The sequence below is a fragment of the Cetorhinus maximus genome, chromosome 25 (assembly GCF_964194155.1).
Source record: "Cetorhinus maximus chromosome 25, sCetMax3.hap1.1, whole genome shotgun sequence".
Taxonomy (NCBI): Eukaryota; Metazoa; Chordata; class Chondrichthyes; order Lamniformes; family Cetorhinidae; genus Cetorhinus; species Cetorhinus maximus.
In genome coordinates, this window is record NC_135903.1 from 24,542,498 (window position 1) to 24,564,748 (window position 22,251).

At 41.1% G+C, this 22,251-nt stretch overlaps 1 protein-coding gene across 1 annotated transcript in view; it reads left to right on the forward strand.

Moving 5' to 3' along the window:
* The window catches only part of itga3b (integrin, alpha 3b), a 160,908-nt gene that overhangs the window by 126,699 nt on the left and 11,958 nt on the right, over positions 1-22,251 (forward strand). Inside the window, exons 13-22 of the mRNA XM_078529632.1 lie at positions 1,752-1,895; positions 2,943-3,052; positions 4,791-4,968; positions 5,601-5,678; positions 7,964-8,043; positions 9,000-9,077; positions 10,824-10,926; positions 14,516-14,692; positions 16,685-16,798; positions 21,942-22,058. Coding sequence (XP_078385758.1) covers positions 1,752-1,895; positions 2,943-3,052; positions 4,791-4,968; positions 5,601-5,678; positions 7,964-8,043; positions 9,000-9,077; positions 10,824-10,926; positions 14,516-14,692; positions 16,685-16,798; positions 21,942-22,058 — 1,179 coding nt within the window. The remainder of the gene's footprint in view (positions 1-1,751; positions 1,896-2,942; positions 3,053-4,790; positions 4,969-5,600; positions 5,679-7,963; positions 8,044-8,999; positions 9,078-10,823; positions 10,927-14,515; positions 14,693-16,684; positions 16,799-21,941; positions 22,059-22,251) is intronic.

Sequence of the window (22,251 nt, forward strand, 5' to 3'; positions counted from 1 at the left end):
TGTGTGTGTGTGAAAATGCTCCTGCTTTTCCCTGGGACTGCATTTGCTGCTCTTTTAGTGAAATATGCAGCCATCAAATACAATTGCATTAAGTGCTGTAAACTACATAGGCACAATTCCCAACTCTGCTTAGAAATGGTTACTTCTAAATGTCTAGCTTAATTGATAAATTGCTTAACCTTTTCCTCTAAAATAATGCCAGGATCCAGACAACAAGAAGAATTTGCATTTACATAGCACCTTCCACAAAGTCAGCATGTCCCAAAATGTTTACAGCCAGCTAAATGCTTTTAAAGTATAGGCGCTGCTGTAGTGAAATATTCCAAGGCACTTCACAGAAATCAGAAAAGGTGACCAAAATCTTAGTCAAACTATAAAGAAGAAGAGAAACATGGAGAGGTAAAGAGGTTTGAGGAGGAAACTCCAGAGCATTGGATGGAGGCCAGTGGTAGAAGTGGGAATTGCTCAGGAGATCCCTGCTAACCCTGCCCAGATTCTAGGCACTCCCAAAAGTCCAGATTCTCCTCCCTGTCTCTCTCCGCCCTTTCAATGTATCAGCAACTACGTTGTCAAGGTCCAATAACAATTATCTTGTTGACTGGCAATTACATTAAGACAATTACGTTGTTAAAACAGGTGATTGGCATTGGCTCACCCACAAATGGGCACAGCTTTAACACTCCAGGGGAGTCTGTCACTCTGTTCACCTGGCTGAAGAATAAACCTGCATGAGCTAAAAGGCAGCTTCAGACTCATTCTTCCCTTGTATACAATTATTGGAGTTAACAGCGATCCACTCCACCACCCCCCTCCCCACCCCAACTTTCTGGATATTGGTATCTCTCGGTAATCCAATACCCTGGATTAATTGCATTAATTATCCGCTCAGGGGCCTTAATGGCAGCGGGGCAGGAAGGCCGTCCGTGGACTTGCCCTCCATGAACTTAATTGGGGGTGGAGAGGGGAAGGTGGTGGGGTCCCCACCGTCCTGTTTGATTGAATGTTGCCCTGCCACCAAATTCGGCATGGGGGAAGGCACAAGATTCTGCCCCTTGTCTGCTGTTTCCCTATCTTGCAATCCACCTCTCATTGTTCTCTGACTGTGGGACCCCTTTCCCTATGTTTTCTTGCTGGGATCCCTTTCCCAGTTCTCCTCGGGCCATTTCAGTTCAGCCAAAATCTGATCCTCCCTGTGCCTTGGTGAGTTAGTAAGCAATTTTTTTTTACAATGAAATGTCATTTACATTGTACCCTTGTCTTCTGCGCTGCCTTTATTGTTCATCCTTAACTTGTCCTCTAGCCTATCGATCATAGTCTAATTAGTTGCAATTTTTGTTCTTCCCTTTGTCCTACTGTCTTGTCTCTATTCTATTTGTTACTATATCCTCATCTTATTTAATCTGTTGTGTCTTATTGTATTTTACTGATAAATTTCTACATGTGGATAAAGTAATTTTGATTGTAGATGCCTTTATCCTCTAGCCATTACCGTATTTGTACATGATTATGTACTTAAAAATCTTAGCATCTGCAAGAACTTCCTGCCAACAAAATTCTGGCTAATTTTTCTCCTCAGTTTGCTGAGACCGATTCCAATGTTCTTCACTTCAATTCTTCTAAGCCTGGACAACTCAGCACAGACCATATTAAAATGCTTAACTGAGCAACAGGAGTCTTAATGTAATATCAGTCTCCTTAACAATGATGAAGTCCTGATATTACTTTGCAATATCTTCTGTGTTTTTTTACAGGACAATGTGGAGGATAAACTTCAACCCATTTCTATCCATCTGAGTTACATTATTATTAATAAAAGTGAATCTAGTTCAAGAATGGTCGATATGAATGATTATCCCATTTTGAATGTACTCCAACAGCATGCTGGCACACAAGAGGTAAGATGGGGACATATGGTCACTGGTTCAGTGATTTCTAAAGGGCAATAAGCAGAAAGGAGGAGGAGAAGGAATGTGCAGGACAATACATTGGAAGCTTGAGAGAACAAAGGGGAATTTGGGGCCTGGAAGTGTGCAAAGAATCAATTATCAAATGACTGGCATTTTTCATGTATCTTGATTGGGAGTGCAAGAGAAGCATGAAACAATATTTTTCAATTGTAAAAGAAACTGACAACGATTGTGGTCATATTATATAGCCAATGTTAGTAGTGCCACATTGATTAAAAGGATATTGTCAAAAATCTACATTTATCCAGGAATTACTAAGCCACACAGATCAGAAATCTCCTGTTTGATCATTGCTGTGTCCTTAGTTACATAATCTCACAGCAATGGAGATGCCAGAGTTAAAAAGAAAAAAAACATCAGCATAAGAACTTAAGAAATAGGAACAGGAGTAGACCATTCAGCCCCCTGAACCTCCTCCGCCATTCAATAAAATCATGACTGATCATCTTGTGTTTTGAATTCCACAGTCTCATTTACCTCCGATACCCTTAGATTCTTGTCAGTCAAGGGAATCAATTTACCTCTGCCTTAAAAATATTCAATGACCCCGCCTCCACCGCCTTGAGTCAGAGTGTTCAAAAGTCACACAACCCTCAGAGAAAAAATTTCTCCTCATCTCTGTCCTAAAAGGGTGACCCCTAATTTTAAAACCAAGCCCCCTAGTTCTGGGCTCACCCACAAGAGGAAATATCTTTCCATGTCCACCTTGTCAAGGCCGTTCAGGGTCTTGTATACTTCAATCAAATCACCCCTCACTCTTCTAAACTCCAGTGGAAACAAGCCCAGTCTGGTTCTCTTATGAGGAAATGCTGATTTTGGATAGTCCCAAGTCACCAGAGAGCTTCTTCCAAATACAATGGGAGAATCTACAAATGTGTATATTGGCTTGAATACCTAAATGAAGTGTTTCAGACAGAATCCATTTTGTACTTTTTGATTAATTTTCTATCTTTGTATATAAAAATATTTTTGCAGGTACATATTCAGAAGGAATGTGGCAATGACCGGATCTGCAAAAGCAATCTCCAAATGAATTATGGGTTTGCCAGATTAGGGATCAATGGCATGCTTCACCCCATCAGAAGGTAAGGGGAAGAAAAGGAAATGGGCGGTTTGTGTTAGTTTCTTTTCAAAAGTTTGATCACTGTGGCATGAAAGGGTCCAGTCAAAACTTTGTTTTTTACATTTCTCAATCTCAAATACTTATTTTTGTCTTTAAAGCCCTCCATGCCTGACCTCACTGCCCCAGCTCCAAATCCCAAAAAGATCTCTGCACTGCTTCAATTCTGGCCTATTGTGCATCCGCAATTTTAATTGTGCCACCATTGGCAGCCATGACTTCAGCTGCCTGGGCCCCAAGCTCTGGAATTCCTTCTTGGAAACCTCTTTGCCTCACAAAATCTTTGTCCTTTTTAAGGCACTCCATAAAACCTGTCTCTTTGACTAAGTTTTTGGTCACCTGTCCAGATATCTCCTTGAGTGGTTTGGATGTTAAAATTAGTTTGATAATGTTCCTAGGAAGTGCCTTTGCGCATTTTCTATGTTAAATGAGCTATATAAATGCAAATTGTTTTTTAACAGAATAAATGATAAAGTGTTAGGAAACATAGCATGGAGATATACTTGCTGTAAGCTTTTATGGGCACGTATTATTAGCTGGTCATGTTAGCTGGGCCCCATTGTGGTCCAGTGCACCTCAATACCAATTAGGATATTCAGTCCCTGTGTCTGCTTTGCCATTTTATTAGATCATGCTGATCTGCACCTCAACTCCATCTTCCCAGCTTTGCCTTATGTCCCAGGTAGCAAGATTCGCCCATCTTTCCCCTTACCTCACCAGTCCACCACAACTACATGTCACACGAGAGTCCAGGCAGCCAGTTGATCTTGACTGGACAGTTAGGAAAGAGAAAGGAAAGATAACTTAAATTATGGGAGCATGGGTTGCTGTGTTGGCTCAAGTGATTACATGCTGTATTAATCGGCAGTTTTGAAATCCTGGGAAAAGAACAACTTATAATAAGAGTTTGATGACTGAGTTGTGCTTTCAACAGCATGAGGTTGCCGGAAGTGGAAAGAACTTGGAGAATGATGTATTTGGTGCTTAGGATAAATAGGGAGCAAAGTTCAAAGAGCCCCTGACCTTAGTGAGGTATCAGCATAATGGGCTTTATAAGAAAGGCCCCATTGAAAAGAGTGTAGGGTTGGAGCATGGGAGCCAGCGGGGGATTGTCTGCAGAACAATCCTGAATACAAGTAAGGACGGGGAAGTATAGAAGTATAAAAAGCAGATACAATACAACTCCTTCCCAGATCCTGGGAAAGGTAAAGTTAGAAATTCCAGCCTCCAGTTTTCAAACTTCCTCAAGCAAAATACTGTAGAAAAAGCAGGAAATACTCAACAGGCCAGGCAATATCCATAGAGAATCAGAAGTTGACATTTTGAATCTAAGACACTTCCGCAGTCCTTTTTCTGGGTTACCTTATTCGAACTTTAGTTTCCTCTGTTTTCCCCACAATATGGCAGTGGTGTTGTTGCTTTTCAGGACAGGATTGGGGACAGGAGGACCAGGAGGCAAGGAACACATCTTAGTAGCAGCTCATGGCTTGGCACTTTCTTCAGCTCAACTGCTTTAACATCTCACATGAAAGATACATGATATAAAGTAGCAGCTAAAAAAGACCTGAGAGAGAAAGAATAGAAATTACGCCACTTAACAAAATGCTAATGTTATTGGGAGAGAACTTGAGAAGGAGGCAGTTCTTTCCATGTGGCTGTTGCTTGCTTTAAGCTGATTCTTTTTCTTGTTGCTTTAATACCAGAATAAATGACAAGCAAATCTTGGAGTACAATCCACAATTCAACTCATATGCCCCAAAGCTTGTATTGCAAGTGAATGTTACAAATTTCCCAACAACATCCACTAATGGTGAGGATGCACACCAGGCCAGGCTGAACATTACTCTGCCTGAAACGTTGACATACGCCGGTCTTCGTGCAGTAAGTAGACAAGTACTTGATGTTTATAATTATTGGAGATCGGAGATGATTATATAAGTTCCAGTGATACGTTGCTTCAGAAGCATATTTGACATGAGTGGTTTTGGGTTAAAGGATAAAGCATAAAAACATAAAATACTTCCCACACTGGCGTCTAAATTTATTGTCGCTGGTAAGTTAGACCAGACATCACTGTGTGATGGTAGATTTAAATAGTGAGTAATTTGTAAATGCACTGCTAATGTGGTCCTGACCACAGAAAGGTACCATGTTTGATTTTCTGATCTACGCTGAGTTAGCTGACCTCAGCCATACTACCCGGGGGCACTGTAAATAACTTCAGTGTGATATAGATTAGAGCAGTGAAATGTTGGACAGGTCCTTCCTACTGATCACTGTCCACAATTTGCAAGCTTTTCAGTTGCAGTCACTGGATAATGTGCAACAATAGCACTGGGCTTAATGCTGGCATAATGCTGCTCTCCACTGTCGAGTGCTCATTGATGAAGACCATTTTGACAGAGTGCTGGAGAGATGCCAGTTTATACGGAAGTATACTCCTGCATAAAGGGCTCTCATTTCTGGGAGTAGGGGGAAGAAAATGTGAACTTACTTTTGTATCTTTCATTTAGGAATTAGTAAAGTGCAATCCTGTGGACCGTTACGTCGTGATCTGTGAATTGGGAAATCCTTTCAAAAAGAATCAGATGGTAGGTGATTCACCATGTCCCTTTAATGATGGTCTAGCAGTTCTAAAAGAGCACAGTTATACTCAGTGATTAAACAAATATATATCGAGTGTAGTAATCATATTGTATTCCTCTATATTGACTGTATTATCTGCACTATACTCCTGTATATTGGAATATATTAACTCTGTGGTAAACAATCTCTTCCATCAAATGAGCCCTATAGAATGAGTTGCATTGGCAAAGCTCACTGTTTAATGTTTTCTCTCTCCAGTAAATAATTTGAATCTTTGAAAGGTGTAACTGGTAATGAGTCCAAATTTTACCCTCTGACACCTTGAGCCCTGAAGAGGAAATTATTTTCTGAAAAATAGTTGTGCCTTTTCTAATTTTCTCACTTATTTCATGTCCCTTTTCATTCCTCCTTTTCTGCTTCTTTCTTCATTTGCTTAGCAACAGGCTGAGGCTTTAATACGGTCCATACAAAAATAATTGATTAGCCTGTGCTTTTAACTTGATGAACCTGGTTGGCAGATAACAACATTCCTGGACACACATTCTGTGGATCTTATTCCTTCCGCTTGGCGAGGGTTGGATGCAATGTTGTACCAGCCGCTTCTAATGTAAGCGACAGCAATTGTTGCGACTAGTTTTCATTGCTAACTATGCAATTGTACTGAATCTTTTCTGAGTGACTGGCTACACATCTGCTTCAGGATGTGCCCTGTGTCACACATCTTGCTTGTGTCCACCTTCAGTGCCATTGTCCCCTTGCTAGGATCATTGTCCTCTTCCCTCGTTCCAGACTTCATGCACTTAGAGGGATGACACCGTATACGGTTGATGATACCCTCACTTAGTTTAGCTCGTCAGCTGAGGTGAGGTACCAGGGTTTGCCTGCTGGTGTGCATTATTAACTGCTTAGAGGCAGAAGTGAGAGCTGAGGACACAGTGGAAAACCAATGAGCCTTCCCCACATTCAGATCCAAAATGTGCAGCTGGCAATGACTCCGGCACTAGAAGTACTGTCATAGAAGTCCTCCATAAACCCCCAATCTATGAATTTACTGAATATTTTAACACTGCATTATATCATAAGGGAGCAGTTAACTAATTAATTTCCTTTAAGACTTCCACTAGAATTGCACATCCTTCTGTAAAACTCTGCTATAATATTATACACACACACAATAATGTGCTCAAATAGATATTAATATGAGACAATAGGAGTCTAATGAGAAAAATTGAAGACATTCATGAGACATCGAGAATGTGCGAATAGCTGAAGTGGTGGATGGGTAAGGCAGGTCAAAATAGAAACAAGAATGACTGATTAAGCAAGCACACTACAAAGACCCAAGAGCCTGGAGAAGAAAGTAGGGTGTGACACCAAGGGTACAGACCACCCCTGCCACCTAGTATTTTGACAGAGGGTTCCCACCCCAATTGCACAATGCAATGTGGGCTGACTTGTTTCATATACATGTGCAGTGATCATTCCTTACCACTAGATGGTGAAAGTACAATTTATAAGTACAATCACCTTAACCCATGTGGCAGCATGATTTACAATATTAAGTGGATCATGATATTTAAATTCCATGGTACGAAATAGTTTTCATTAAGTTACTGTTAATATTGCAAAAGTGAACCTGGTGTTTTAATCTGCTGTGCCTCACAATCAAACTGGTTAACATCTGCACTAAAGTAATGCAAACATGAATTTGCCAATCTGCTCACAAGCAGTCTAAATACTATGTACAGAGGAAATTGAACCCTTTGGAAATACCAAAGGGAGCCTGGTACCATATGGGTGCTTGAGCTCGTTTTCCTCTTGCCTGTGGTGAAGACCACCATGTTATTCTGTTGCTCCTCTCCAATACGCCCTCCATCACCCTTCCCCTAGCCAATGGCACAACTCCGATAGCTGACAATCTGTAAGAATAGAGGTCAAAACCATCTGCCTCACTGAATTGCTTTTACTGAATTATTTTTTTCCCAAGTCAGGAAAGTCTCATTAACTAAAATTGCATTTCGACTCGCTTCATTTGTTTGCATTTTTAAATTCGTTGGATTGAAAATTGAAAGCCATGCACTGGGTCTCATTAGAATGTGAATGTCTGCTCTTTAGTGAATCAAAGCTGGAGGATGAAGAACAGAGATTGCCCCTGTAAATTCACAAGCCTCCCAGTTGTAATGTGATCTCAAAATTGTATTTGAAGCAAAAAGATAAAAAGTGTCAAATGACTTGGTAACAAACAGAAATATCAGAAAAGGCTAATGGATGGCACATCTTTCTTTTATAGGCTATGTTCAACATAATTCTTGAAATAAGTGGAATAACTCTTAATACGAGAGAGATTGATGTGGCGCTCCAACTTTTAACGTAAGCACAAAACTTTTTCCTTCCTTTGTAAAACTGTCCATTCCCAGTTTGAGTTTGTGAACGAAACATAAAGTCCTTCAGAATTAGTCCTTTTCTGCTTCCTTATTTTCTTAATAAAATAAGCATTGGGAGGATCCAAACCACCATGCAACAGACACCAGGGGCTGGATTTACTGCAGCCCTTCGCAGCAGGCACCATGGGAGGTGGGCCCAGTTATTCATGAGCGAGGCCCCGTGTCAGTCTCCCAGAGACTGGGGAACCTGAAAAAGTCGGGGGGGGGGCGGAAAGGGCTGGCGCAGGATTCCCGGATGTCAATGAGGTTCATTAATGAGCCAATTGACATCCATTATCGCTGAGGCCACCGCAATTTAGTGGTGCCTCAGGAATTTAATGAGAGCCACACGGCTTTCTCTGCTGATTCTGCCTGCAGCCTCCCTGGAGGGTGGGGGGGGAGAAGGGAGTGGTGGTGTTGATGATGCAAACAGAGGAAGACCATTTACATTGGTTGGGTCGTGGGTAATTATTAAAGTAAACTTTCAAAATCATCACCAAAAGAGCGAAATGAGAAATTGGGAGAATCATCTGAAGCAGGAAGGTGTTGAGATATGTAATTTTGATGGAAAAATAACCCATGAGAGTGGAACATGTGGGGAGAGGACATACATTTTAAAAGGCAAAAACAAAACGTCGTCTCCCTGCATGTTTCACGGTGCCGCACACTTAGTAGTAAATTGGTGACTGTAGCACTGATATATCCTGACTGCTCTGATGCTGTATGAAAATAATCCGCTTGATTTCCCCCACAGTTCACTGTTTAATTGGTGTCACCATATGTATAATCACTGGCAAAAATACATGTCTTACTGCACTGTGGCAAAAGATGTTTGTTGCATCAAATTAAGAATGCTACTTTTGTAAAATGTTACCTAAACATTACTCTATTACCTACCAACAGGGAAAGTGTGCAAAGTGATTTGAAATCAGTTTTGGCATCAGTATCCATGGAAATTCAACTGCAAGTTAACCTTATTGCGTAAGTATATAATCGGTATATTGAATAATCAGTATATTGTGGATGTACCTACACCACAGGACTGCAGCTGTTCAAGAAGACAGCTCACCACAATCTTCTCGAGTACAATTAAGGATGGGCAATAAATGCTGGCCTAGCCAGCAAGGCCCACATCCCGTGAGTGAAGAAAAGAAGTCTCAGGTTACTTGAATGCTGTAAATGTGACTTAAGTAATACCTTTTAACAAGATGCTGCTTTTATTTCAAAATTTGCAGTAAACACATCCTTTTGCCAGTATCAGGAATTTAGTAAATAATGTAACAAACTAGAGGTTACTGCTGTGCTATACTGCATGTGGATGAGATGGCCTAGCTGTTGGGAATTCTGTTTCCCAACACTGGGAGTAATTCATTTCCATAAAAGCAGATTCTCGTAACAGCATTAACGTAAGTATGTGCATCCACTGGCTGAAGTTAAGATAGTTATTGCTTATCATGTGGCAGAACACCTTTTAGTGCAAAACATTTCCATTCTTCATTATTTTGTATTCCTGCCACAGCTCTACCATTATGCCCGCGATTCATGTATATGAATGTTTTACTGTCTTGCTCATTGTAAACCAGCGGTCATGGTCCAGAACAAGCCCTCCCCTGTGCTTACACATACATTATAACCCATTCTGACACAATAGCCCTAGCCTTAACCTTGCCTGCACAATGGGAATAGGACATGCGGGTCATTCAAAGAGTGGTAGAGTATTTGCCTGGAGGTCTTGTGGTGTAGTAGGTAGCATCCCTCCCTGAGCCACAAACCATGAGTTGAGTCCCACTCTGGGATTTGAAGGTGCAAAATTTTGCAACCTGCAAAATCCTTCCAATACCCCTATGGCAGACAGTAAGAGTGGGAGCCAGAACCATGAGCGCCACAACCTCCTCACGTTAAAAGACTCCATGCACAGATTCTTGCCATGGGATGTACTCCATGGAAAGCGTCATCCTTGTTTTGAGGGACTACCTAAGCGAGTACTTACAGATCCATCCCTGATGCATTTCACCCTCTTCTGAAGGTAGGTGGGGGCATTCTAAATATATTAAAATTGTGATCAATTAGCACAACTCTTTCTGAGAGTTAAAATCCGGGCTAATGAATTGTTTATAACTCATTCAACTAATAATCCAAACGTTGTTCTAGAAGCCAAAGAGAGCACATGTTGTTAACTTAAATTGAGTATATATGTTTAAGCTCCAATTAGCCAGTTATTTCATCAAGTAAAAAATGATGTGTAAAGCCACTCTGTTCACTAACAAGCTGCTGTTCATGGCGAATATTCTGCAATTGCCTTTGCGCCACAGATATTTTGAGATGTGCAATGCTTGTTATTTGTCAGTGTGTTCAAGGCTTATTCATGCACTGAACCCCTTCTCCTGCCTGTTTCCTGAAGATGCGCAACATTTGTGTGTTCAACAGTGTAATCCCCTCTACTGGAGATGAGAAGTACTGCACTTGAGATCTGTTTGTACAACGTGGCTGAGTCTAAGACCACGGGTTTGTAAAGGACTGATTGCAGTTGTTGACTGCTACAACATAACTTTAATAATTTTGATCCTTCATTCACCATGGCAGTTTATTGGCAGTTATTTGTAGTTTAATCACTTCTGCTTCAGTTCGCAAACCACTGCTTTTGGTTGTACCCATTGTGACTTCATGCACCAATGTGACACTATGGTGTCCCAATAAAACTACCATTTTTTTCATAATTCTTATTAGGGAAAAGAAAATACGGCAAACATATTTCAGTGGTACTGTCATGGGTGAAAGTGGAATGCGGAGTGTTGAAGATGTAGGAAGCCCTGTGGACTTCACCTTTGAGGTGAGTGTAGTATAAGGGTTTGGCACATTGAAGGTAAGTGTGGGACTGAGTACAGTACTTCCCACACAGCGATGTAAGAAGACACATAGTTACAAGTAGTTAATAAAGACTGACAGAAGACCATGAGGACTTCTTTTACAGACACGTTCCGTAAACAACACCATCCCAACATGGTGCCCTCAACCTCACAAAAATGCTGAAAGAATAAGAGAAAGAAAACGGTTATTATACGGCAGATGGTATTTGCCAGGCTGACCAAATCCACAAGGGAAAATTGGCCACACTATCATAACGGTTTTGCAATTTATATTTATTACGAGAATGTTTGTGCACTGAAATCAGAAGTCATGAGTCCACAGACACTTTGAGTGTAAAAAAATTAAATTAAAACATTTATTAACCAAAAAAAAAATAAAACACATACACAAGATTACAGATACAATTACTTAATAATATAACAATTCCTAATTAACCAGACTCCCAACTATAATCCCCCCTTTAAGGCAACAGTCCAAAATAGATTTTAAATTTACAGAGACAATCCAGCAAGTTACCACGAGCACCCACTCGACAGAGGAATTCCAAAGGCTTTGAATACAACTTTGGTTACTGGAACAGCAAACTTCTGCAAAGTGGCTAGAGGCTTTTTCCCTCAAGTCTGTTTCTCACAGTGTACCTTTCAGATCTCACATGGCCACGCCCCATACAGCCTTCCATCCTTCTTTAAATATATTTCGCCTTTTTTTATTTGTAAATCCCATTGTTCCCACGTGTTTTTGAAATTTACTTTTCCCATAGTATGAAAATCTGTTATGTTGTTGTTATGGCCAGCACTTTTGGGAAAAATCAACATAACTTTGCCCTATTTATCTTGCCAGTCGTAAAAACCTTATCATGTCTCTTTGAAAATCCAACAACTTATCCCCTTATCTAAAAATGCAAATTCCTCTTTCTTTAGCTCATCCATTAGCATTTCATTGCCTTTTTACACCTAACTCTTTTTGATAATTTAAACCTTGCAGTCTACCCATCTCTAATTTAATTAAATCAGCCACACACACAACCCCACACTTTACAATATCCCACAATAATATTATGATAGTTTGTGACAAAACCTTCAACAGAAATTCCGATCTGAAAGAAGCTCCCAACTGAAGCTTAAGATGCTGAGAAAATTCACCAGAAGCTCCAAAGAAAAGAGCCTTGAAGCTGAAGGCAGAGATTTTACTGCAGCAGAAGACTCCATAGAATCTCCCTTGGAAGTCCAGTTTCAGCACGCAAAGTCCAGAGCCTGCAAGGCTGAGCTAAATATTTTTAAGTTCCAGGCTGCACCTAGACCTGAGAACCCCTTTTATTAATCCAGAGTCAGAAGCACCGTTTGAATGAAACTCGTTGCTAAACCTGATTCCCCCCCCCCACTCTGAGCCTCAACACGTGTCTTCCCAGTTTGAAAAAGAAAAGAAAAATTAATTAAATTACTCAGCCTCTCAGGAACTTCACAACCGTGCAATTTGTAAAACAGCAAACCTACATTTAATTTGAACAATTGCGACAGTAAATTGCTAAACCAAATCAGTTGGCAAACAGCCGACACACGCAGCCAATGTTAAAAAAATTTTCTTCCAGAAGTGCATCGCTACCATTTTGCACAGCCTGCCAAAACCAGTAAGAAGGGGAAATCCTTTGTTCTGCAGTGAACGGCGATGCCATCTTGAAAGCCTGTAAGCTCTTAAAGCTGTACTCATGGTTTAAACATCTTTCACACAGATCACAATTCCACACTTCCAACTCTGCTCGGACTTGCCCAAGGCTCAAACCAGCCACAAAATTGGAAGTTTTGAAGGAAAAGAATTTTAAGATACAGCATCGCTCCTGGCTTAAATAAAAAGTTAGGAGCAGAGCAAGTAAACATGCTTCTTTACGCAATAGGGCCAATTGCAGATGACATCATTGCACAACAGGATATTAATGAGTCCTCCATAAAATTTTCTATGGTCCCAAAATGCTTTTGCATTTATTTCAACTTGCAATCCAACCACAAGGGATGCTGGAACCTGGCAACAGTCTCTCAATTGACAACAAAAAGCAGAGGTGAGCATACCACTAATCCTTCTTGCCTCAAGAATGCTCTTCCTCAGCCCCAGAGGGCTTCGAGATGGCCCCCATGGAAAAAGAAGAAAAAGTTTCACTAAGAAGACGAATACCATGTTCGTCCACCCCGCAAGAAACAATGGAGATTAACGGTAACCATGGTTCAGTGCAAAAGCCAAATTGGCCTGGCATGGTTCAACATAAAGCAATGGAAGAAAAGAATGAAACCAGTGAAATGCCAGCCCAACCTCCAAGCCAATAGAAAGAACCAGAAGCAACCGCTCCTCCGACAGAATGGCGAATGAGATGTGGAACAGTTATAAGCCCTCCTGACTGCCTGAAACTCTAACTTCAAGGACTTGAAGCGGGAGAAGGGGTAGTGAGAATTTTGTAATAACGCTAATACAGTAATAACAATCATGTTGAAATAGCATTGAGACAGTAACAGCAAGGTAAATGCAAAAGACTAATAACAATGTAAGTAGGACATGAAGTAAGCTACTGTAACTCCATATCCATGGGATAAAGACTTGCGGGGAGGCGTGGTATAAGGGTCTGGCACATAGAGTTAACGCAGGACTGAGTACAGTACTGCCTACACGGCATTGTAAGAAGACACGTGGCCTAGAGCTAGGGTCAGTGTGGTAATGAGCAGAGACACGTTAAGACCTGGACATAGAGATAGTTCCTTCCCTGTGTACTTTATATGTACATATTTACAATCAGTTAACAAAGACTTGCTGTTAACATGCAGAAGACCATGAAGACCACTTTAACAGATGCATTCTGTAACCAGCACCATCCCAACAGTGAGGACAGAAAGGATATCATGGTAATTGCTCCAAGCTTGTCTGAAATTAAATTAAGAACATCTTCTATATGACACTGTGCAAGTCATTTGTGGGGAAGTGTTCCATTGGTTGCTTTTCATTATAAAATCATTAAAGCATCATTAAACCATGGTCCTCAGCAGTAAGGAAACAACATTGACTTAGAAGCATCTGGCTGTTCTTGCAGGGCCCTGTCAACATGCCATCAGTCCATTCTCTGGACAGAAGAAAAGAAAATAAACACTATTAAAATTGTATAATATTTATAGATCTGTCCATCACTTAAGATAAAATCATTAAAGCATTGTTAAACCATGCGCTAAGAAGCAATATAAATATTTTTCCATCATGCTAGGACAGGCTTAAAATGCAGGAGGTGTGTGTTTCCCACCTTTTAAGGTTCAAAGGGTTGTTACTTTTATTGGACAGTATTTTCCAAACTTTTTCTAATTTCTTCACAAATGCACTAAACAATAAGCTGAAAAGCCTCAATACTTACTGGAGAATAACTCGAGAAACGGTGTCTTAAGAAGTAGCAAATAAAATAATTCTGTTTTAATAGATCTAACATAATGAGCTGTTCGTATCTGTAGCTCACAAGTTAGATATAGGCATTAAATGCAAACACAAGCATACTCATATTTTCCTGTATTAAACTCCTTTTACAGGTGACAAATCTTGGAGAGTCTTTGGGTGACTTAGGAACACTTTACCTCAGCTTTCTGTGGCCATATGAAATCAGTAATGGGAAGTGGTTGCTATATCTCACTGAAGTTGAAATGAATGGGACAGCAAACCAGCACTGCGTGCCAGCAGAAAACATTGTAAATCCACTGAATTTAACGGTAATTGAATATATTCTCTCAATATTCTTCATTGTAATTAAACATCTCAATAACAATAGCATCAGCAACAACTTATATAAAACCTTCGAAGTGCCAAAGTGCTTCACAGGAGCATTATAAAACAAAGTATGACATTGAGAAGATATTGGGTCAGATGACCAAAAGCTTGGTCAAAGAGGTAGGGTTTTGAGGAATGTCTTAAAGAAAGAAAGAGGAAAGAGAGATGGAGAGGTGCAGGGAGGGTATTCCATAGCTGGGGCTTAGGCAACTGAAGGCATGCCACCAATAATGGAGCAATTAAAATTGGGGATGCACAAGAGGCCAAAATTAGAGGAGCGCAGATATCTTGGAAGGTTGTGGTCTTTCAATTGAGACGTTAAACCGAGGCTCCATGTACCTGCTTGAGCGAATGTAAAAGATCCGATGGCTCTATTTTGAAGAAGAGTAGGAAAGTTATCCCCGGTGTCCTGGTCAATATTTATTTCTCAGTCAACATCATAAAAAATAGATCAGGTTGTTATTACATTGCTGTTTATGGGAATTTACTGTGCACATATTGACTGCCATGTAAGATCACATACAGAGTGCAACATTAAATGTGACTTAAAACTGAAAGTAGTGCAAGAATTATGTATTGTCCCACTGTTGAAGAATGAATCTACAACCACAATTCCCACACGTAGTTAAGTTCCTGATTTCAGCTGGGCTAAGAACCAAAGGTATCCAGAGAGAGGAGGAGGAGGTAAGATGTTCCTCAGTAGGAAGGAAGCAATATTCACTTTCAAGTATTTGTCTTCTTTCTGGGCCCTGTCAACAGGCCATCAAGACAAGAAAATAAATACTATTAAAGTTGTATAATATTTATGGATCTGTCATCACTTAAGCCAATTTTCCAAATAAGTGGTGGTTTTCACTGAGAAGCTTTAAATATGTATCATTAATTATCCTAACTGTGCAGACCAGCAAAGAGATTACATTTTTTTTAGCAGCTCAGTAATGTATTGCACTCAAAAATGATAAGCTTAGCATACTGAGGATAGGAAACTGTTTGGGCCAGTGAGAGAGAGGCGCCAACTGACTTGTGGGCAAAAACATAAAGGTGTATAGTTTGCTGGCTGCAATTGGCTTATAATCAATTTATACACTATTTAGTTGGTCATCAGGCATTGGAGACCAAGATATAGGGCAGGATTTTATGGTCCCCCACTGGCAGGTTTGCAGGCGGGGTCTTGAACAATTACCCGGTTGCCTTCTCACCGCCCCCGTGCCTGGCCCTGACCTATCCTTAATTTTATGGGGGGGTGTGGGCGAGGCCTAGAGCGGCCCACCACCCTTGCCCCAGTTAAGGCCCCTAAGTGGTCAATTATTGGCCACTTCCCACCCCAGCCTGAATTTTGAAGCTCGCGGGATAGTCCGGGCGTGGGGGAGGATTTCCGGTAGGTAGCCCTGCTCAGCTCTCGGGCAGGAAGGAGTGGAGAGGGGGGGTGGGTGCTGTCTCCCTCAAAGGTCCCTTTCCACATCTGGTAACCCCTTCCCAAGGTCTACTCCATACTGGTGCTACCTCTCTCTCCCCCCAGAACCTCCCCCACCTCACTCCACCAGTCTCTCCAAGATCCATTGACTCCTCTCCCCATACTTCCCCTCCACGTCATGAGAGCCCCCCCCCACCGCCAACTTATCTGGTTTTGGACTCTAGGACTTGGAATCAGAGGATTGCTTGTAGTCCCAATCCTGGTCACTGCTGGCACTGCCAGGACTGCAGAGCTCTTTGAGGCAGGGCTGAATGAGGGATGGAAGTTCCATCTCCATCCAATTAATGCTCTTCAGAGTGTTAATTGGCTGTCAGGTTGCTCTGATCAGCGGGGATGATTCCCCCTGACTCTTTGGGATGTGGGGTGGGGAAGCCTGCCATCTGAAAAATCCTGCCCATGTTTCCAGAAAGCAGCATTTATGTTGTTAAGATTAAAATGGACTTTGAAATTTCTTCTTCAGATGAATAAAGAAGCAAGCCGCCCAGAAAGAAAAAAACGTGAACTGAGGCCTGCAGTTGCCAAGAATTTAAAAGTACCAGCTACACTTAAAAAAGGAAAAGGCGACTTGAGCTTAGTAAGTGTATTAACCTGGAAAATTTGAAGGAATCCTCCAAGTTATGGATACTCTAAAGCAGTGATTGTGGATTTTCTCATGATTTTCAGAAAAAAACATTAGCAGTTCCAAACTCTTCAGTATCGTCCACCATAAGTTTGTAACACTGGTCAGGATTTTCCCCTCGGCGATTTGGAGGGGGGGGGCTCACCGAGGCGAAAATGACGCAGGATGATGTCGGGAGGAACCCCCGATGTCATCCCGGTCCCTTTAAATATTCACGAAGGCGGGCGGACAGCGAAATCAGCTGTCCACCCACCAACCTGTCAATGGCCAATTAAGGCCATTGACAGGCTAATTAACATTATTAAACACCCTGCCCGGCCAACCTTAAGGCTGGCGGGCAGGCCAGGAGCCCCAGCGGGCTGCAGATTATTAATGAAACTTCATGCACTGGCAGGATGAAGTTTCATGTGTGCTTTTTAAAAATTTAATAAATTTTATGTGTTTATTATTATCACATGAGGGGAACATGTTAATAATTTTAATATTTATCTATTTTTAGAGTTTACTTACCTCTCATGAATCTCCCTGAGACAGGACTTTGCCTCGGGGAGCAGTACACTCTTTTGCGCGCATGCGCGAAAGACTGCACTTTGATAGATGGGGATTCCCTCCACCCCCTGCACAGGAAGCACATTATGCTTCCTGTCGGGCAGGCCTCTGGGCGGGCCTTAATTGGCCCGCCCACTCAAAATGGCGGCGGGCCCCGTTTTGGCGGCGGGGTTCAGCTGCCCGCCCGCCGCCGAGCCGGTGGGGCCCACATGCCAGCCAAGGGCTAAATTCTGCCCACAGTTCCCAGTGGTTAAAATCTGGACGTTCACTCAGAGTTCACCTTAACACAATAACATACAAGCAATGATGGATGGAGAAAGACTCTCTGGTTCATCCAGCTTGTGTCAAAATTGTGATTAATACCACCACGCCACTGCTTCCTCAAAACTGTCCATAGTAGTCCAGGTGTGATGTCACCAAAGCCATATATAACTGCAGTAAGATTTCCTTACACAATTCCAGCTATGGCCTAACAAGCGATTTATACAGTTCCATCATTACATCCATACTTTTATATTCAATACCTCATCCAATAAAGGAAAGCATTCCATATGCTTTTTTGACCACCTTATCCAACTGTTCTGCCATCTTCAGGGACCTGTGGACATGCACTCCCAAGGTCCCTCACTTCCTCTGCCCCTCTCAATATCCTCCCATTTATTGAGTACTCCCTTGCTTTGTTTGCCCTCCCCAAATGCTTTACTCCTCACTTTTCCGGATTGAATTCCTTTTGCCACTTTTCTGCCCATTCAACCAAACCATTTGATATATTTCTGGAGGCAACAGTTATCCTCTTCACTATAGACTACACGGCCAATTTTTGTCATCTGCAAATTTCCCAATCATGCCTCCCACATTTAAGTCCAAATCATTAATATATACAACAAACAGCAAGGGCCTCAACGCCAAGCCCTGTGCAATGCCACTATACACCACTTTCCATTCACAAAAAAATCCATCAACGATAACCCTTTGTTTCCCATTGCTCAGCCAATTTTGGATCCAATTTGCCACCTTCCCCTGTATCCCATGGGATCTCACTTTTCTGACGAGTCTGCCATTTGGTACATTGTCAAATGCCTTACTAAAATCCAGGTAGACAACATCCACTGCACTACCTTCATCAACCCTCCTTGTTCGTTCTTATAAAATTCTATTAAGTTAGTAAGACATTATCTTCTCCTAACAAAACCATGCTGACTATCCCTGATCAATCCATGCCTTTCTAAGTGACAGTTTATTCTGTGTCTCAGAATTGATTGCAATAATTTGCCCATCACTGAAGTCAGACTGACTGGCCTATAATTCTCTGTCCTACTCCTTGCACCCTATATAAATATTGGTACAACGTTCACAGGCCTCCAATTGTCTGATACCTTGCCTGTATCTAGTAAGGATTGGAAAATGATCCTTGGAGCATTAGCTATTTCCTCCCTGGCTTCCTGTAACAACCTGGGATACAATCCATCCGGCCCTGGTGATTTATCCACCTTCGCTAGTTCACCTCTCAGCTTTGTAAACATTTGTCTGCCCCCAATTTAGAGCTTTTTCTCCTGTTCTATCTTTGTCCTTTTCCAAAATGATGCTAAATCTAATTGTATTATGGTCACTATCTTCAAAATGGTCCCCCACTGCTAATTCATCCACTCGCCCAGCTTCATTTCCTAAGACTAAATCTAGAATTGTGCCCCCTCTCACTGGGCTTGTTACATGCTGGCTGAAAAAGTTCTCTTGAATGCAGTTCAAGAGTTTTGTGCCCTCTGTGCTCCTCACATTGTTTGTATCCCAATTGATATTAGCGTAATTGAAGTCTTCAACTATTACTGCCCTATTGGTTTTGCACTCAGAAATTTGCCTACATATTTGCTCTTTGAGGGTCTATAGGACACTCCTAGCAATGCGACTGCCCCCTTTTTATTTCTGAGCTCAATCCATTTGGCTTCATTTAGTACATCATCGCTTCTCACAGCTGTAATTGTTACTTTAATCAATAATGCTACACCCCCACCCTTTTTTTTAATCCCCTTCTCTATCCTGTCTGAAATCTCTCTATCTAGGGATATTGAGCTGCCATTTTTGCCCCTCTTTAAGCCAAGTTTCCATTATAGCGATGATATCATGCTGCCATGTAGGGTAGATGCTATGCTAGGGTAGACGGTGAGAGGTTGTTTCCTCTGGCTGGAGAATCTATAGCTAGGGATCATTGCCTCAAGATAAGAGGTTGGCCAATTAGGACTGAGAGGGGGAGACATTTCTTCATAAAGAGGGTTGTGACTCTTTGGAATTCTCAACTTCAGAGAGAAGTAACTATGTATATGCACGACTTAGACTGATAGAAATTTTGGGGCACTGGAAATTGAAGGATATGGGGAGAAGGTGGGAAAATGGAGTTGAGCATACGAACATACGAATTCAAAGCAGGAACAGACCACTTGGCCCCTCGAGCCTGCTCTGCCATTCAATACAATCATGGCTGAACTGAATGTAACCTCAAACCCACATTCCTGCCTACCCCGATTAACCTTTCACCCCCTTAATAATCAAGAATCTATCTAGCTCTGCCTTAAAAATATTCAAATACTCTGCTTCCACTGCCTTTTGAGGAAGAGAGTTTCAAGGACTCTCAACCCTCTGAGAATAAAGATTCTCCTCATGTCTGTCTTAAATGAGCAATCCCTTATTTTTAACAGTGACCCCTAGTTCTAGATTCTCCCACAAGAGGAAACATCCACACCTCAGGATCTTAAAGGTTTCAATTAAGTCACCTCCTACTCTTCTAAATTCCAGCAGATACAAACCTAACCTGTCCAGCCTTTCCTCATAAGCAGCCCGCCCATTCCTGGTATTAGTCTAGTGAACCTTCTCTGAACTGCTTCCAACACATTTACATCTTCCTTTAAATAAGGAGACTAGTACTATACACAATACTCCAGTTGTGGTCTCACCAATGCCCTGTACAACTAAAGCATAACCTCCCTATTTTTGTAATCAATTCCCTTCACAATAAATGATAACATTCTATTGGCTTTCCTAATTACCTGCTGTACCTGTATACTAACCTTTTGTGATTTATGCACTAGGATACCAAGATCCCTCTGAATCTCAGAGCTCCTCAATCTCTCTCCATTTAGATGATAAGCTTTTTATTCTTCCTGCCAAAATGAATGATTTCACATTTGCCCATATTATACTCCATTTGCTAGATCTTTGCCCACTTACTCAACCTATCTATGTCACTTTGTAGCCTCCTTACATCCTCTTCACAATTTACTTTCCTACCTATCTTCGTGTCATCAACAAATTTAACAACCCTTCCTTTGGTCCCTTCATCCAAGTCATTTATATAAATTGTAAAAAGTTGAGGTCCCAGCACTGACCCCTGTGACACAGCACTCGTCACATCCTGTCAGATAGAAAAAGGCCCATTTAACCCAACAGTCTGCCTCCTGTTAGCTAGCCAATCTTCTATCCATGCCAATGTTACCCCTACACCATGAGCTTTTATTTTCTGCAATAACCTTTGATGTGGCACTTTATCAAATGCCTTCTGGAGATAAAAGATCAGCCATGATCTTATTGAATGGTGCAACAGGCTCAAGGGGTCGTATGGCCCACTTCTCTCATTTCTGATGTTTTTATGAAAAAATTGTTAGTTTACTGATATGTGTACCTGTAATGCAAAAAGCACTGCCCAAATCATTATATTGTAGCATTTCTGAAAATAGTTTTCCATCCTGTGGTTTAAGATAGTGTCTACACTGAGTAAGTCTAGGTTCACACATTGCAGAAGGTGTTAATTATAGTAGATGACCCAGCAGAGTCCTGCTTGATTAGTTTTTCTTCCAGTAGCTGAATATTCTGAGATTTTCTCAAGTTTAATAACCGGTAACAGGATAATACAAACTACAATCTTCAGTCTGTCAGAAAGGATGTAGAGGGTTCACTGAAACCTGGACCACATCCCCCACTCCAATTAGGCTTAAGTTTTAAAGCTTTACAAACTTTAGAATACCATTGTTAATTGTATTGCTAGTCATGTACAATTGTGACAAAAGCACATGCAAAATATTTTACCTTGTGAATGAATATGATGAAAGGACCTATGCTTTGATAGATATAAAATCTAATTATCAATTTTTAATATAGTGCACCAACTTGAACCAATAAATTGGTTCTGTGAATCTCTACCAATGACTATGCAGATGGAATTTTTATTATAGTTTTTACATATATAAAAATATAGTAAACAAAACATACATTGCAGACGTTTGACTTGCACATTATATACTATAAAATTTATTTTGTGACTATTGTGGTGCCATTTGATTTGCAACTATCTAAAAGCTTCAAACTATGATGGCTACGTCCCTTTAAGTAACATGTTTAAGAACCTTCCAAAGCACATCTACATCATCATCACCAATTGTTTTTGAATTGGTTGCGTGATTTTTGAGACTGAATTCTTGGCGCTGCATGGCTCAACTTTCAACACTACATTTGTCTATGTATGACATTCAATAAATACTGCTGAATATTCCATTTTTAACAGAATTGTAAACAGGAACACACAGCTCGGTGTCAGCAATTTAATTGTCTGCTACACAACATGACTCACAAGGCTACAGTAACGATCCGAGCACGGCTGTGGAACAGCACCTTCCTGGAGGTATGGATTAAATCCTATCAGTCTGAAGAGGATTATTTTGATTTTTTTTTTTATTATTATGTTTACCTCCCAGGTTGACTGTGAACTTCTTTATCGGATCTTCCAATTCTGATCTATGGACAACGAGCAGGGTCTGTTTAAATACGACCTCCAATCGAAAGCTTCAACCATTCCTTCTTTCTCCTTCCCTCTA